This window comes from Podarcis cretensis, assembly GCF_951804945.1.
Source record: "Podarcis cretensis genome assembly, chromosome: 6".
NCBI classification, from domain to species: domain Eukaryota; kingdom Metazoa; phylum Chordata; class Lepidosauria; order Squamata; family Lacertidae; genus Podarcis; species Podarcis cretensis.
The window spans coordinates 83632065-83649956 of NC_137175.1; the positions used below are offsets into that span (position 1 = coordinate 83632065).

The following is a 17892-nucleotide window of genomic DNA, read 5'->3' on the forward strand; positions in this document are numbered from 1 at the left end:
CACTGGATACAGACCCATTAGGTATGGCGACATGCTCGTTTTTATAGAATCACCCATAAAAGTGCTTAGGGAAGCTAGTATTCATAAACACAGTCAGGTCACTTTAACACTTCGGAGTTGCTTCTTGCTATGCACCCGCGCTGCATTTTCTTCCTTAAAAATGACACCGATTTCCAAGGCAGCCTTGGGCAAGCCACATCTTTCTTGAATTCTCCATTTCCTAGATGTCAAACGCCGCTCATAGCGCTCTGGGCTTGCGGAGAGGCCGAGCAAGAGAAGTTGTTCTCCATGGGAACAGATGCAGCTAGCAAGGCTCCGATCCAAAGCTCATCTTTCCCCTTCATCTGAAGGCAGCCCACTTCAGGGAAGTTTTTAGTGCGTGGTGTTGTATTGTGCTATTCCTGTTTTTTGTTGGGAGCCGCCCAGAATGGCTGGGGCAACCCAGTCAGATGGACGGCATCATCATCAACCTCGGAAGAATTGAGCAAGGGCTGGGATTTCCTATTAAAGGCAACTGAAGCCTGCTGCAATCCTATAGACCGTAGTATACACACTTCCCTTACTTCTGAGTAGACACGCGTAAAAGGCTTTCGCTATGTATTTCTTCTTCTTTTCCTCCGCTTAATTAATTGCCCAGAAGGGAGAAAGGAAACGCGGCCTGCCGCCAATGCCACCTGCTGTGGCCGGCCTCAATAATGGACTGCTCCTCCTTGTTTGTCCCTGGAAGTTGAGGAAGTGACCTCAGTAAGACTCGTGCAGGGATCCATCCTTCAGCTGTGAAGGTAACCAAGGGCGGGAGATTTCCTGGGCTGGAATCCGGGAGGGAGAGACGTTGCTGCTGTTCTACTAAGCTGGATCATGAGTAAGCAGTACATTTTAAGTATCTATTAACCCATCGAGAATCTTCACTGAATGCAGTGACTTGCTTCTGGTGGTGTTGCTCAAAGAGAGCCAGTGTTGCCCAGTGGTTAGAGCGCTGGACTAGAGCGCGGAGTTCAAATCCGCAAGTGGCCGTGAAGTTCTTGAGTCAGTCACCAGCTCTTAGCCTGACCTACCTAACCGAGTGATGGCGAGGGTCATGCGGAAGAGGAGCGGGAGCTATGTAACCACCTTGAGCTCCCTGGAAGAAAGGGGCGGGTAGGGATGCAATAAGAAGCAAAGTTTTCTCTGGAGAGAAAAGTGCTGAGGATGACGCCGCCTTACCGAAGATGTAACTCCCGCAGGCTGCAATGGCGCGCGCTTCTCAGATGCATCTGCAACCTGTTGTTGTTGTTTAGTCGTTTAGTCGTGTCCGACTCTTCGTGACCCCATGGACCAGAGCACGCCAGGCACTCCTGTCTTCCACTGCCTCCCGCAGTTTGGTCAAACTCATTTTAGTAGCTTAGAGAACACTGTCCAACCATCTCGTCCTCTGTCATCTCCTTCTCCTTGTGCCCTCCATCTTTCCCAACATCAGGGTCTTTTTTATATATATATATAAATATTTTATTAAAGATTTTCTTAATACAATAGAAAAAACAAACAAATATAACATATAATTTTTCAATATCCACATTTTCACTACTTTGGACTTCCTCGCATCTCTCGTTCCTGCTTTACCCAGCAATTTATCACCCTGTTTCAATTCTTATATTATAATTTTCCAATATTGTATCCCTAATTTTAGATAATTTAACCCAAACCTTAAAAGCTTAATTTTAACATAATATTTATCCAAAATTTATCTTTTCTTATATCTTCATTTATCTTCATATTCCTTTTAACTAACTTATTGGTACCATATTGTTGATAATCTTACATCTTTCTTAGCATTCATACAATTTACAATATTTTTGTAAATAATCCTTAAATTTCTTCCAGTCCTCCTCCACAGCCTCTTCTCCCAGGTCTCGGATTCAGCCAGTCATTTCTGCTAGCTCCATATAGTCTATCAGTTGCATCTGCCATTCTTCCAGTGTGGGCAAATCTTGGGTTTTCCAGTGCTTAGCGACAAGTATCCTTGCTGCTCTTGTTGCATACATAAATAATGTTTGGTCCTTCTTTAACACCCTCTGGCCAACAATGCCCAAAAGGAAGGCCTCTGGTTTCTTAGGAAAGGTATACTTAAATACATCAGGGTCTTTCCCAAGGAGCCTTCTCTTCTCATGAGGTGGCCAAAGTATTGGAGCCTCAGCTTCAGGATCTGTCCTTCCAGTGAGCACTCAGGGCTGATTTCCTTCAGAATGGATAGGTTTGATCTTCTTGCAGTCCATGGGACTCTCAAGCGTCTTCTCCAGCACCATAATTCAAAAGCATCAATTCTTCCGCGATCAGCCTTCTTTATGGTCCAGCTCTCACTTCCATACATCACTACTGGGAAAACCATGGCTTTAACTATACGGACCTTTGTTGGCGGGTAGGGATGCAATAAGAAGTAAAGTTTTCTCCAGAGAGAAAAGTGCTGAGGATGACGCCGCCTTACCGAGAGGTAACTCCCGCAGGCTGCAATGGCGCGCGCTTCTCGGGTGCACCTCCAACCAAAACGCGACTAAAAATGAAAATACTGTAAAATTGAAAACCTCGGAAGTGCGCCCCCTAGCGTTCAGTTCCATGGGGAACCGGGCAAGGTGTTTACAGGCCCCATGTAGTCCACCATCTCGTTCTCACAGTGGCCAGCCAAATGTCGGTGGGAAACATGCAAGCAGGACCTGAGCCCAACAGCACTCTTCCCCCCACACCACCTGTGATTCTCAGCGACTGGTATTCATAGAATCATAGAGCTGGAAGGGACCAGCCTCCTGCAATGCAGGAATCTTTTGCTCAACATGGGGCTTGAACCCACAACCCTGAGATTAAGAGTCCCATGCTGTGGGGGACCCCCTGGTCCTGAATGAGGTAACTGTGCCCCTGAAGGACCAGGTGCGCAGCCTGGGAGTCATTTTGGACTCACAGCTGTCCATGGAGGTGCAGGTTAATTCTGTATCCAGGGCGGCTGTCTATCAGCTCCACCTGGTACACAGGCTGATACTCTACTGCCCGCGGACTGTCTCGCCAGAGTGGTGCATGCTCTAGTTATCTCCCGCTTGGACTACTGCAATGCGCTCTACGTGGGGCTACCTTTGTTTTTTTTTTTTTTTATAAATATTTATTGAGATTTTTTTAAAATACCAAATGCAAAAATAATAAACAATATAACATGGATCATAACACATTTTTCAGAACTTCTTTGGACTCCCTCACGTCTCCCACTCCCACTTACATCAGTATAATTTTTTTCCAGCAATTTAGCATCTTATTTATATTCTTAAATCTTGTTCAGTTAATTTAATCTAATCTCCAAAAATTTTGTGTTTCCCTCAGTCTCACTTATCGTCAAATTCAAATCTGATTCAATGGTAGGCAATTATTTATGATCTAGCATCCTTCCTAGCATTCAACCAAATTACAATACTTTTGTAGATAGATCTTGAATTTCTTCCAATCTTCTTCAACCCTCTCTTCTCCCAGGTCTCGAATTCTGCCAGTCATCTCGGCCAGTTGCATATAGTCCATCAGCTGCATCTGCCACTCTTCCAGTGTGGGTAGATCTTGAGTTTTCCAGCTCTTAGCGATGAGTATCCTTGCTGCCGTTGTTGCATACATAAAAAATGTTCGGTCCTTCTTTAACACCTTCTGGCCGACAATGCCCAGAAGGAAGGCCTCTGGTTTCTTAGTGAAGGTATACTTAAATACCTTTTTCAACTCATTATATATCATTTCCCAAAAGGCCTTCACTCTAGGGCAAGTCCACCAGAGGTGAAAGAATGTTCCTTCGTGTTCTTTACATTTCCAACATTTATTATCAGACAAATGGTATATTTTGGCAAGTTTAACTGGGGTCATGTACCATCTATATATCATTTTCATTACATTTTCCTTCAAAGCATTACATGCAGTGAAGTTCAGCCCAGTGGTCCACAACCTTTCCCAGTCCTCAAACATAATATTATGCCCAATATCCTGAGCCCACTTTATCATAACCGATTTAACCATTTCGTCTTGTGTATTCCATTTTAACAGCAAGTTATACATTCTTGAAAGTACCTTAGTCTTAGGCTCTAACAGTTCTGTTTCCAACTTCGATTTCTCCACCTGGAACCCTAACTTTTTGTCATTTTTAAAGACTTCTTTAATCTGAGCGTAGTGTAGCCAGTCTCGCACTTTATCCTTCATTTTCTCCAAACTCTGCAATTTCCAATTATCTCCTTCTTTTTCTAATATTTCCCAATATTTTGGCCATTTGGCCTCCATATTGGGTCTTTTTCGGGCCTTAGCTTCCAGAGGTGAAAGCCACCTCGGAGTTTTGTTTTCCAAAAACAAAACAAATACGTGGGGCTACCTTTGAAGGTGACCTGGAAACTGCAATTAATCCAGAATGCGGCAGCTAGACTGGTGACTGGGAGTGGCCGCCGGGACCACATAACACTGGTTCTGAGAGATCTGCATTGGCTCCCAGTACGTTTCCGAGCACAATTCAAAGTGTCGGTGCTGACCTTTAAAGCCCTAAACGGCCTCGGTCCTGTATACCTGAAGGAGCGTCTCCACCCCCATCGTTCAGCCCGGACACTGAGATCCAGCGCCGAGGGCCTTCTGGCGGTCCCTTCATTGCGAGAAGTGAGGTTACAGGGAACCAGACAGAGGGCCTTCTCGGTAGTGGCGCCCACCCTGTGGAACGCTCTCCCTTCAGATGTGAAGGAAATAAGCAGCTATCTTCTCTTTAAAAGATATCTGAAGGCAGCCCTGTTTAGGGAAGTTTTTAATATTTAATGCTGTATTGTTTTTAACACATGATTGGAAGCTGCCCAGAGTGGCTAGGGAAATTCAGCCAGATGGGCGGGGTATAAATTGTTGTTGTTGTTGTTGTTGTTGTTGTTGTTACCGACGGAGATTCTAAACCAGAGGTGGAGAATCTGTGGCCTGCCAATTGTTCCCATCATCCCTGACAATCTCTGACCATTGGCCAAGCTGGCGGGGGCAGCTGGGAGTTGTAGTTCATCTGAGACCCAGTGTGCTGCTGTGGGAAGAGTGCTGGACTAGGACCTGGGAAATCAGGGATCACATCCTCTCTAGCCAGTGAAGCTCACTGGGCGGCCTTGGGCCTCCAAAGAGGCGGATTTATTTCCACCAAAGCCTCCCTTTGCATTTTCAGTGCAGAGAGATGGTAGAATTCAGAGATGGCAGAATAGACTTAATACAGTGGATGCTCGGGTTGCAAACATGATCCGTGCGGGATGCACGTTCGTAACCCGCAGTGTCTGCAACCCGCAGCGGCGCGTCTGCGCGCACGCAGGTTGCGATTTAGCGCTTCTGCGCATGCGCGACTGCCAAAACCCAGAAGTAACCCGTTACGGTACTTCCAGGTTTCGGCGGTCTGTAACCTGAAAAAACACAACTTGAAGCGTCTGTAACCCGAGGTATGACTGTAATGGGAACATCACGTTTTTGAATGTTGCAGCAAGTTAACTAGTTCCTACTTGCAGGAAGGGAAGTAGATATACTCTGTAATTGGGAAGGGCATGTAAGCTGTAGGGAGGTTGTTGTGTAAGGGGGGGGGCATGCAAGAGGGACACCGCTGCCCCCCTATCCTGAAGTGGCACAGTCCATTCTACCACTGCAGGATTTCTCCTGATTGTGCTATGTTTGTTAATCAGGTTCAAACAAATAAGCACAACAAAAGCTGAAACGCATCAAAGGTCACACATCTCCCCCCTCCCAGCCTCTTCCCTCTTGAGCTGTGGAGGCAAGAAGTCTGATATTGCAAAACATGCCCTGCTTTGTATGGCACGTGTGAGTTTGATTGCAGCCATAATCAATTCAAAAATAATTCAGGAAGATAAGACATTTTACAGGAAGGTGGAAGCAATAACCACCCCTTCCATTTTGGGTGCAACAGCAGCTCACAATGAACTATTGTCTCACTTTTCCTTGAATAAGGAGGGAAGGTTTGTACAACCATGGAGTTTATTTTTATGTGTGTTAGAAATTATAGATCTCAACTTTTTTTAAAAAAATAATGAATCCTGGTTTGTATATTCATCAACCACTGTCTTTTCCAAGGCCTATAAGAGATACTGGTAATTGGATCCATAATTTATTGAAGCCACATTTCACAGTGAAATCTGGGAAAAAATCTGGGGGTACACAGAAAGGCCAAAAAGTGATGTGTGTTGTATTCTGCTCAGAGTGGCTGGGGCAACTCAGACAGATGGGTGGGATATGATGATGTTAAGCTCTCTGAAACAAAAAAAAAGTTTTTGTTAATGACCAAAGTCTAGCAGACTAATAATAGGTGGGTGGGAATGAACTCCTAGTTTGTGGGGGAGGCACTTGCACCCTGCTCGTGCTCTGACACCAACCATGTCGCAACATACATCCTGCTCATGAGAAGAGTGATTTGGAAGCCAGCCTTACTGACTTCCACGAAGCGTCCAAGCCACACAAGTGTGTGTTGAACATTTCCAGCCAAGCATCCCAATCCTGAGGCAGTTGAGCTGATTGACTGAAGCATTAAGACAGGTCTCAACAGTGGAATGGCTTTGGCTTAAATCCAAGAACGTCAGCTGAAGACTGGCGTGTGTGTGTCTGTGTCCCTGCAGCATCAAAAGCGCAGGGATGGGGAGTCTGTGGCCTAAATCTGGCCAGCCATGTCTCTCACTCTGCCCCCACCCTGCACGGGCCACACACTTTCTTCCTCTGCATCGATTCCACTTGCCCTCACTAACTGTTACATGGCTTTTGTGGTAATTGTGGCAGTCGCTGCCACTTGCAGGTGAGAGGAAGTGCCGCTGCTGAGAGGGCAGGACCAAGCTGGCTATGTAGGCAAAAGTCACTCTCTTCCTGCAGTACCAGTTCATCTGGCATCCTCCCTGTGCACTGAGAAAGGGGAACCCTTTTCTCAACATGCAGAGAGGAAACATGCAGAGCCTTCCTGTTTTGCAAGCTTGATGTGGTTCCTCTCAACATAGCTCAGGAAGTGGGGGTCTTTTTCTTAGCAAAGCTTGCAAGTGGAGGTAAATGCCAAACACATTCCTTTACAGTCTTCCTGTCCGTTTTGCACATTAAACCTTCTGTCTTTCTCTTGGTGCACAAATTCGTTGACCCTAACATGTGTGAGTTAAGGGACGTGGGTTAAACCACAGAGCCTAGGACTTGCTGATCAGAAGGTTGGCGGTTTGAATTCCCGTGACGCGGTGAGCTCCTGTTGCTCAGTCCCTGCTCCTGCCAACCTAGCAGTTTGAAAGCACCTCAAAGTGCAAGTAGATAAATAGGTACTGCTCTGGCGGGAAGGTAAACGGCGTTTCCGTGCGCTGCTCTGGTTTGCCAGAAGTGGCTTAGTCATGCTGGCCACTTGACCCGGAAGCTGTACGCCGGCTCCCTCAGCCAATAAGGCGAGATGAGCGTTGCAACCCCAGAGTTGGCCACGACTGGACCTAATGGTCAGGGGTCCCTTTACCTTTACCATGTGTGAATGTCGTGTCCAGTGTATGTCAGTATGTTTAGCCTCTGCCTGCAGGTGGTAGGTGGCCCCAGGACCCAGGGAATTTGCCCCTCAAGGAGCAAAATAGTTCCCTGCCCATGCATGTGCAAATGAGCAGGCAGTGATCCAACCTGACAGACAGAACTTTCCTATCACTTCAGGCAAGATGCTTTTCAGTAGAGTTCATACATTCAGTGGCCAGCTAGAAATGAGTGGGTCACCTAGACATGCTCTCTCTTTCTCTCTTGGAAGATGCAAGATCTGCTGATGACTTTCATATGGGAGTAGGCACCACCTCTTTCTCACCTTGACACCAATTTTCCCCAACTGCATCACATCCAGCTGCTGTTCATCAAGTGTAGAATAATCTGGTGTAACAAAATCAGGTGATACATACATGCAGGGGAGCTGGTCTATTAGTGCAAGCGCAGTGTCTCACCAAGCTCTGCCTCCACCTGCTTCCTATTTTACTTACAACTAGTCTATGGGGTGACACTGTCAGCCCCTCCTTCTTAGTCTCAGTCTCCTCCTCTTAACACAGCAGGGAGAAGAATGAGAACAAAACCAGAATGACTCTGCCTATCATTGGCTCTGGCTCCCCCTGCTGTTGACCTCCCCCCTGCTTCTGCCCTACGAGTCCTAATGGGCACCAGCTTCCACCGCTTACATGTCCAAACAAGCCTGCAGTTGCTTAAGAATATCTTGTTGAGCTTGCAGCCAAACAAACACACATTTGCAGAGCAAATATAGCTAGATCATTCAGGACAAAGATGCTTATCCAATGATAGTGTTATGGATCAGTTTGGAGACTTTCTTTCAGCCTTGTGCTAGACGAGAACCTGTCTTTTAAAGTCACCTTTAAATGTTTCTCGAAGAGTAGCTCAGCACCACCAAGCGAAACAAAGCTAGCCTGAGTGTGGCTGGTTTCTCCTCTCCAGCCTGATAACTCTGGAAGGCAAAGCAACCATCTCTTCCCAGCCAGCCACTTATAACACCAGAGAAAGGGAAAGCCTTGTCAATGGCTCAGCGCCACTGGAGCACACATGGGTTTTTTTTATTTTATTGCAATTGGAAAATATTCAGGATGCAGAACAGCAGAGGTCAAAGGAACAGCATTATGCAAAATATGGAAGCTGTAGGGGGCAGAAAAGAAGGAAGAAATGGGAGTGATGGCTGAGTCCCCCTCCCCTTCATGGTATGATGCAAAAGGCTTCGATCGTCAAGCGTAGAAAAAGGAATTGAACCGCTTCTTTTTGGAAGGATCTTTAACATTCATCTGACCATATGGACACTGGAGAAAGAGAGAGAGAGATGGAATAAGTCATTCTTGATGAGGCCTCAACATTGCCTGTGCTTAAAGACAAAATTAATGATGTCCTATAAATCATTTGTGGCCTCGGGACTTGAAAAGAGAGCGAGCAAGAGGAAAGGAGGAGGAGGAATTGAGCCATGCATCCCCCTTTTCCTTGCCCTCTCCCCAAACAAATGGTCCTAATTATTGTCCAAGAAACCTCCTTGCTAGATATGTCCCTACTCATTATACAGTATCTGAGACAACTGCTCCTCTCCCCACTCTGCATGCAATCCTGTATACTTACCAAAGTGGAGGAAAAGAGATCTCATTGAAGTCAAGAGATCTCACTTCCTGAAACCTCACATAAGATGGGGAGACGGGAATAGATTTCTCTAGTCACAAAACACAAAGTGAAAGCCAGAATCTTTTGTAGCCAGATCCTACTTGGAATTTGGCAATACATCCAGTTGTGTTCAATGAGGCTTACTCCCAGGGAAGCGTGCACAGGACTGTAGCATTAAAACTCACAATTCAAGAGTGTTTTGGAGAGCAATGTAAAGAGGGTGACACAGGTCCTATACACCAGTGTTCCCCAACCTTGGGCTGTTTTTGGACTACAACTCCCATCATCCCTCGCTAGCAAGACCAGTGGTCAAGGATGATGGGAATTGTAGTCCAAAAACAGCTGGAGGCCCAAGGTTGGGGAACACTGCGTAAACACTATAGATGCAGCAAGGTATTTAATCACTTTCAGATGACTAAATAAGACTGGGAAAAGGTTGCTTGTGAAGAGTTAGGGAGGCCGGAGGTGTTTACTTTCTTCTGAACAGTAAATAATAATAATAATAATAATAATAATAATAATAATAATAATAATATTGTTATACCTCACCCCCCTTCTTATGAGAGTCCAGGGTTGCTAACAATAAAATTGCAGCACTAAAACAAAATTAAAACCGCAATACAAAATATCATATAAATAATCAATGTTAAATTATGGTAGATGCACTGAACTGTTTTTTTTTTTTTTGTCAATGAACTGTGCACTATAATTGCTCAGGCCAATGTTGGTTGCTTTGCAGTACTGATCTGTGATCGGACAGGATGCCCGTTGCTTTTTATTTCTCTGCAACCCGCTAGGTGTAGAGTTGCAATGCTTAGAGGGTTCATCAGTCACATTAATTCATTGCAACCCTTTTCAGGGATTAAAAAGGTGCTTCTGGTGAATTATGCAGGAGCCTGAAGGGTGAAAGTTAAAATATTTTGTAGACAAGTGCTTAAACCTGGGGTGGGAAACCTGTGACTCTGCAGATGTTGGACCCCAACCTCTATCTAGCCAATCGTCAGGATACAAGTTGGCCATCCCTGACTTAAACAAACCTCAGTTGGTCTGCATCATTTTATAACATAGCTTTCTCCTTTCCTCACACAGAAGAGAATGCCTCTTCCACAATGGGGCCTATCACAACTCTTCCATGTATACTCTGCTGGAAGGCAGGCCTTTTTTCTGCAGAAATATTGATTTATTAATATGTAAGCTTAACTGATTAATTATTAGCAGTAACCTATAGAACAGCCCATCTGCCATCTCTCAAATTATGGAAGGGGGAAATTTGGAATAAGATGGTGATGAATAAAATGGGAGGGAAGAAGTAACTCAGAAGACACATTTCAAAGGAATTGGACACTATTTATCCAATATTGGAACAGATATAGAACTGAGAAGCGAGCGTCAATGGACATTTTGACAATGTGCTAAAATTGATTAGTTGACATTGAAGCTGTAAGATGCGATTCCCCCCTCCTTTTCACTCAATATGGTCTTTTTCAATATGATTTTTTTAATATGAAGAAAATAAATGTATATCAAATAATTTATTTTAAAATAAATAACTCATATGGAGGTAATTAAGATTTCCTTAACAAGATGACAGCCCAGTGTGGATAAATGAATGGATTTAAATGTTTTAATATTTTTAATGATGTATTTTATTGTTTGAACTCTGTTCAAGAGGACTTGTGTTGACTGCGCAGGCAACAAAAAAATAATTTATGAAAAACCAGTGTGCTGAGGATTGTGAAATTTGGGTGCAGGGAAAGTGGAGTCATTGACTTATGACATCCCATAAGCTACTCTGTTGTTACCCCTCCTTTCCAGAACAACATTTCTGGTTAAGAGTCTGGAAGCAGCTCTTGACATTTGCTATAATGAAATTCACATGGAAAAGTTAAAGCAGTAATAAACAGTTTGAGAAGGACCGTCGGGATGATAAATGCCCCCTCTGAAAATGTTTTACATATCCCAGTGCTGAATGTTTTACTTGGGGTGGGGCCTATTGATTTTAGTGGGCATTACACCCAAGTGGTGGGTTCAAGGTCGGGGGGGGGGGCAGATTCAGACCAAGTTATTATGATCTGTTACTGTCAAATGTGGAAGCAATAAACTTGTTAGTGTGTTAATGATTTTTTTAAAAAAGAAGCCGAAAAGGGGAATTGACGCTACTTAGTAAGGTATTCAAGGCAGTTGTTGGCACTTAAACTGATTAGATTTCCTATTTTATTTGTCTTCTGTAAAAAAAAAAAACATTTTTTAACAGCAACTCAAAAACCAAGGTCATAAAGATCAGAGGCTATACAAAGAGCGAGGCTACATCTTAAATCTACAGTATGCCCGATCGGTTCACCATAGCTATTTCTGTTCACCCAAGCACATCTCTCCAGAAGCATCTGTAGGAATTTGGAGGTCATCTTCAAGGTTAGCTGTGTTTGCAAACCTAATCGCTGGCTGCCTAGAACGTGTTCAGGTTTGTTTCTTGACACCAGCAGAAACAGATAAAACACGCTTCTTAGCCACACTGCTTTATGAGGAAGTTAATTCCACCGAATTAACGTAGCGAACATGTGCAGGATCATATATATAAACAATGTGTACATTTTTTGAGGGGACAAAAACAACTGCAACTTCTTTCTATCCCTGGCAATTCAACTGCCTTCCCCAGAGAGGCTTTCATATATATCCTTTTAAGGGAACAGGTGTGTCATTTACCACTTAAATTCATTTTAAAACTGACTGATTTGTTGATGGAGCGCTTTCCTCATAGGAGTCAACAAGGTTTAATACTCACATGTCTGCAGGAAGTACCACAGCAGTGTCCTCTCTGCAAATGGGCCACTTTGGTGAACACTAGGTAGCCAGTGACTGGATCTATGTAGTTATGCTTCCCAGCCTATTTAAAACACAGAGAGAGAACAGCAGACCTTACTTCTTGTTCCCGTGACTAAAGGCAAAGGATAAAGGGACCCCTGACCATTAGGTCCAGTCGTGGCCAACTCTGGGGTTGCGGCACTCATCTCGCTTTACTGGCCGAGGGAGCCGGCGTACAGCTTCCGGGTCATGTGGCCAGCATGACTAAGCCGCTTCTGGCAAACCAGAGCAGTGCACGGAAACGCCGTTTACCTTCCCGCTGGAGCGGTACCTATTTATCTACTTGCACTGTGACGTGCTTTCAAACTGCTAGGTTGGCAGGAGCAGGAACCAAGCAACGGGAGCTCACCCCGTCGTGGGGATTTGAACTGCCAACCTTCTGATCGGCAAGTGCTAGGTTTTGTGGTTTAACCCACAGCGCCACCCGCGTCCCTTGTTCCTGTGATTACCACTTGACAAATGCACATGGAACACCCATTGTTATTGGAGTAGGGGTTGTGGGGGAAGCCAAGCAAGCCAGAACAATGGGATGCCGCCTTTAGCGCAGTCAGATGTTTCTTTGTTTATTTATGACACACTTCACCCTACCCATTCTTCCAGCTTTATTCTTTTTCTGAGTCTGCATGGCCAGCCCAACAGCCAACTTTTAGGGCACTTCCAGACTGTCACCATTTTGCAGTGGGGTTCCAGTAACATACAGGCAAATTCAGGTTGTGCAATTATAGCTGAATGGGGAGGTCTCGTGTTAACAAACTTGATTCTGCCCAAAGTTCAGACTTTTTGTGAGAAGGAGAGCGATGGTGAAACGCACTGGCACCTATTCTCCCTGCAAACAAATCAGGATGAGTGCGCAATAGGCAGGTTGTCTGCCTATTAACAATAGCAGGTACAGCCCATGGCATCACTCCAGAGATTCCCAGTATACTCCAAGATAGTGATGGAGAGGAGGAGGGATGTGAGGAGAGGAAGAGACAAGAAAACGTTGCAGGGTGTGCGTTAGTGAGTTTGTGCAGAGCCAGGGCATTCTTCTTCACTTTTGGAAGATGGCTTCGCACATGTGTGTAAGACGGTTGGCAACATTCATCTGCCCTCCGCAAAATTCTCAAATCCCTTCGTTTCACTATGATTTGCATACAGCAGTGTTTTAGCGTAAGGTGGGATAGCAAAAAGGAATCTCTCTTGGAGCAGATAACCTTCTTGAGCCAGCCCAGCGCATTTGCCTGCTTTTCAAAGCATTTCAGATTGGTAAAAGGAAAGCCAGCTAATTTTTGTCCAAGTGGCAGATGCCTTTCTTGCTTGGATGCAGCATTGCCAATTGTAAATGGATGCGAAGGGATTTGTGCCTCGGAAGAGAGGTGTAAAGCAAAGTCACAGCTCTCTGGGCTCAGAGAATAGGAATGTTCTGCAGATGAGTTGTTTTCCAGTTGTGGGGAACTCTGGGGTACCCCAGTGAGAAGGTCTGTGATGGTAGACAAACCTGGTGCAGTTTGTGCACCATTTTTATTTTTACTCTGCAATGTAAAAACACAGGGAAGTGCTGGGTGTATTTCAGGTAGTGGTGGTGAAGAATGAGCTCAGAATATGAATTTACTCAGCTCATGGTGCCTGCACATATTCCAAGGAGAGCATCCTTACCCTAAAATTATTCTTCTGTTCATAAGTGAGACTATAGACATTTGCTTCTAAAGAAACCAGAGGCCTTTCTCCTGGGCATGGTCGGCCAATTGGTGCCAAAGAAGGACAGAACTTTCTTTATGTATGCTACAACAGCAGCAATAATACTTATTGCAAAGTACTGGAAGACACAAGATTTACCCACCCGGGAAGAATGGCAGATGAAGGTGGACTACATGGAACTGGCGGAAATGACTGGCAGAATCCGAGACCAGGGAGAAGAGTTGGTGGAGGAAGATTGGAGGAAATTTAAAGACTATTTACAGAAACATTGTAAAATGAATAACTGTTAGAAGGATGTTGGAATAATATTATATGATTTTAGCAGGAATGATATAAAGGATTTGGGAATAACTGACTGTTAATTGGTGAAAGATGGAAAAGTAAAGTTACATTATATTAAGACAATTTACAGGACAAAAATTTTAAAAGAGGGAAAGGATTTGCTGAAATGGATAATTGACCTAGAATACAAAAAAGGGAGGTGTGAGGAGGTCAAGGAAATAAGCTAATGAAAGATTAGTAATGAGGAGATCTGATGTATTTTTCTTTGCGTTTTTGTTTTTGGTTAATGGGTTTTATTTCTCTGTTTTTTTTTATATTGTAATGCGTTGTTTTGTTTTTGTTTAATGTGGTATTTTAATTTTTTCATTCTGTAACCTTTAAAATTTTAATAAATATTATTCTTTTTAAAAAAAGACATTTGCTATGTAACCCAAATTTTGCACACGAAGCTGAATGGTGTGACCTGCATAAATTATGCAGATCAAGTATATTTGTGCATGGCTGTTTATTTCGTATGATTTATTCTGCTTCTGCTCATTGTGAAAAGAGGTATGGAATGACTGCAGGCTCACCCATCCATGGTCTTCAAAACCTTAGTTAGTCACATTTCTGGCTTCTGTGACTACACACATGCTAGCGTATCTTCCGTCATAACCGTAAGTTCTAGAATCTTGTGTTAAAGAAATAAATAAAGCAGGGTTCCTTTTCAACAAGCCAAATTCTGCAACCATTACAAACCCCTGCCACCCACCACCCATCCCAGTTAAAAACATACAGGTTTCCTTGGTGAATCAGACCCAGGGCTAACCAGCCTAGCATTCTGTTTTAGCCAGGTGTCTCAGCACTTGCAAGCAGGGTGCAAAAAGCAACAGGCCTGGTATACTGCCTCTCTCCATGCAGGTTCTATTTATCTATAATAGCTAATAACAACAGTGTTTGTGGGTGAAAATAAGAGGGTGTGTGCTTACAATTATATACCTCAGATATGCAGATTACACAACCTTGATTGCAGAAAGTGAGGAGGAATTAAAGAACCTTTTAATGAGGGTGAAAGAGGAGAGCGCAAAATATGGTTTGAAGCTCAACATCAAAAAAACGAAGATCATGGCCACTTGGCCCATCACCTCCTGGCAAATAGAAGGGGAAGAAATGGAGGCAGTGAGAGATTTTACTTTCTTGGGCTCCATGATCACTGCAGATGGTGACAGCAGCCACGAAATTAAAAGACGCCTGCTTCTTGGGAGAAAAGCAGTGACAAACCTAGACAGCATCTTTAAAAGCAGAGACATCACCTTGCCAACAAAGGTCCATATAGTTCAAGCTATGGTTTTCCCAGTAGTGATGTACGGAAGTGAGAGCTGGACCATAAAGAAGGCTGATCGCGGAAGAATTGATTCTTTTGAATTATGGTGCTGGAGGAGACTCTTGAGAGTCCCATGAACTGCAAGAAGATCAAACCTATCCGTTCTTAAGGAAATCAGCCCTGAGTGCTCACTGGAAGGACAGATCCTGAAGCTGAGGCTCCAGTACTTTGGCCACCTCATGAGAAGAGAAGACTCCCTGGAAAAGACCCTGATGTTGGGAAAGATTGAGGGCATAAGGAGAAGGGGACGACAGAGGACGAGATGGCTGGACGGTGTTCTCGAAGCTACAAACATGAGTCTGACCAAACTGTGGGAGGCAGTGGAAGACAGGAGTGCCTGGCGTGCTCTGGTCCATGGGGTCACGAAGAGTCGGACACGACTAAACAACTAAACAACAACAACTCTTTGTTACCCCATGGATCAGAGCACGCCAGGCACAATTACAGTACTGGCCAAACAATAGCTAAAGTCACAAAACATGCAGCAAGAGCAAAGCGTGGCAATCTGGGCTTGCTAAAGGGATGCCTTTGCCAGTTCCGAAGCGTCTCTAGCCCAGAAAAAAGACCACACCTTTGCTGATAGAAAAAGACAACTCTCAAGTCTGGCACTTGCCCCGGTTTGCAGAGCAGCAGGCGCAGCAAAAACCCGGAGCGCCAAGGCGGCTGCGCCAAGGCGAGGCAAAAGCGAAGCGGACTCACCGCGCATGCCTCCTCGTGGAGAGCCACCACCCTCTTCTCCGCTTCGGTTAACCCTTCCCTGCCCTCACAGGTGTCCGCCTCCCCGGAGCGCTGGGCCGCGGAGCAGCCGCTGCCGTCGGGGAGATCGCCTTCCCCGTCCGCCTGGCCGTGGCTCAGCGGCCTTCTGCCCCGCTGCCCCGGGGGCTTGCAGGGGATCGCCCTGCTGCTGCTGGTGCAGCAGCGCGCAAGCGACGTGGCCGCCATGAGCGGGACGGATCCAGCCCCGGTTCCCCCCTTGGGCAGGAGCCGCGGCCACTTTCTTGCCCAAGAAGCTGCGTCGGGCTCCACCCACCATCTCTCTCTCTCTCTCTCTCTCTCTCTCTCTCTCTGTCGCTTTAGGAAACGCTCCGGGAGCCACCCAGGATCGGGTCCCTTTCTTTTAACGCAGTGGTGCGGCAGGAGAGGGTGGCAAATGTGGCGGGAAGATTGAAGGATAATCACAGGAGCATTTAAATATTTCAGTGTAGTGTAGCATGAATTTTTTTTTTTATATTATTTGCAGAATGTGGCTAGGTGTCTTTTCAATATGAGAGCAAGGGCACCAAGGGATTGGGTTTGCACACATACTTAAGGTACATGCATTTGTAACTATATTTTGGGAGAAATTTTTAGGAAAGCTGCTTTGTTTTATACCTTCTGGGTGTCCCGTGAGCATATTATAAAGTAGTTGTGTTCTACGTTATAAATCCAGCCCTGCTAAGTTTTTATTTTTTGTTTCCAGTGTACTTCATATTAATAAAAAAAATAGTATGGGGCGAGCAAATTTTTATTCTAAAAGTGAGGCCCAGCAAAAAAAAGTGTAAGAACCACTGCCTTTATGCTCATAGAATTTGTCAGGTTGGAAGGGGTTCCAAGGGTTATTTAGCCTAACCCTGAGATTCCTGCATTGCAGGTGGTTGGAGTAGACCTTGTGGTTGGGCAGCCGTACATCTGGGATTTCCTGGACATATCCAGGATTCATCCATCGGAAATAGTGTCCGGGCGGAATTTCTGAAGATCGGTATAAGTGTCCTGGAGAACCTGGGCGTATGGCAGCCCATGCCGGAAGTGGGTGGTGGGGTTTTTTTTGGGGGGGGGGAGTGTTTGAATTTCCTTAAAAATAGCTGAACCACTTTGGCCCAAAAAAGCAATATGGCAACCCTACTTGTGGTATCTTCCATCTCTATGATTCAATGTTATTTTAAAATTTAGACATTTGTAAGGTGGCGCTGTGGGTTAAACCACAGAGCCTAGGACTTGCCGATCAGAAGGTCGGCGGTTCGAATCCCCGCGACGGGTTGAGCTCCCGTTGTTCGGTCCCTGCTCCTGCCAACCTAGCAGTTCAAAAGCACATCAAAGTGCAAGCAGATAAATAGGTACTGCTCCAGTGGGAAGGTAAACAGCGTTTCTGTTCGCTGCTCTGGTTCGCCAGAAGCAGCTTAGTCATGCTGGTCACATGACCCAGAAGCTGTATGCCGGCTCCCTCGGCCATTAAAGCGAGATGAGCACCGCAACCCCAGAGTCGGTCACGACTGGATCTAATGGTCAGGGGTCCACTTTACAAGCAGTATCCGTAAGAAATAATGCCATCCATTATCAAATAATAAAAATGCACCTAGCTGGATTACATGTCTTGATAGGCTTGCAAAAAGAAGAAGCAGCTTTTTAACGAGCATCTGAAACAGTACAATGAGGGTGCTTGCCTAATATGAATCAGCAGGGAGTAAATTTGCACCGTGACACACACACGCAGCATGAACAGAGCTGGAGGCACACCTTAAACACTCCCAACTGGAAAGCCAAAGTCCTCTGCTCCCACTTCGGATCTCTAGTGACATAAGATGTCCACAGAGCCCACA

At 45.0% G+C, this 17892-nt stretch overlaps 1 protein-coding gene across 1 annotated transcript; it reads right to left on the reverse strand.

The window, feature by feature from the left end:
- Positions 1–8507: 8507 nt before the first annotated feature.
- On the reverse strand, positions 8508–16457 carry LOC307218869 (uncharacterized protein C1orf53). Its single transcript, XM_079981816.1, has 3 exons — positions 16016–16457; positions 11915–12016; positions 8508–8786 (listed from the first exon to the last, which is right to left on the reverse strand). Exons 1-3 carry the CDS (start codon positions 16256–16258, stop codon positions 8715–8717), a joined length of 417 nt encoding a protein of 138 aa, XP_079837942.1. The 5' UTR covers positions 16259–16457; the 3' UTR covers positions 8508–8714.
- Positions 16458–17892: the final 1435 nt, after the last annotated feature.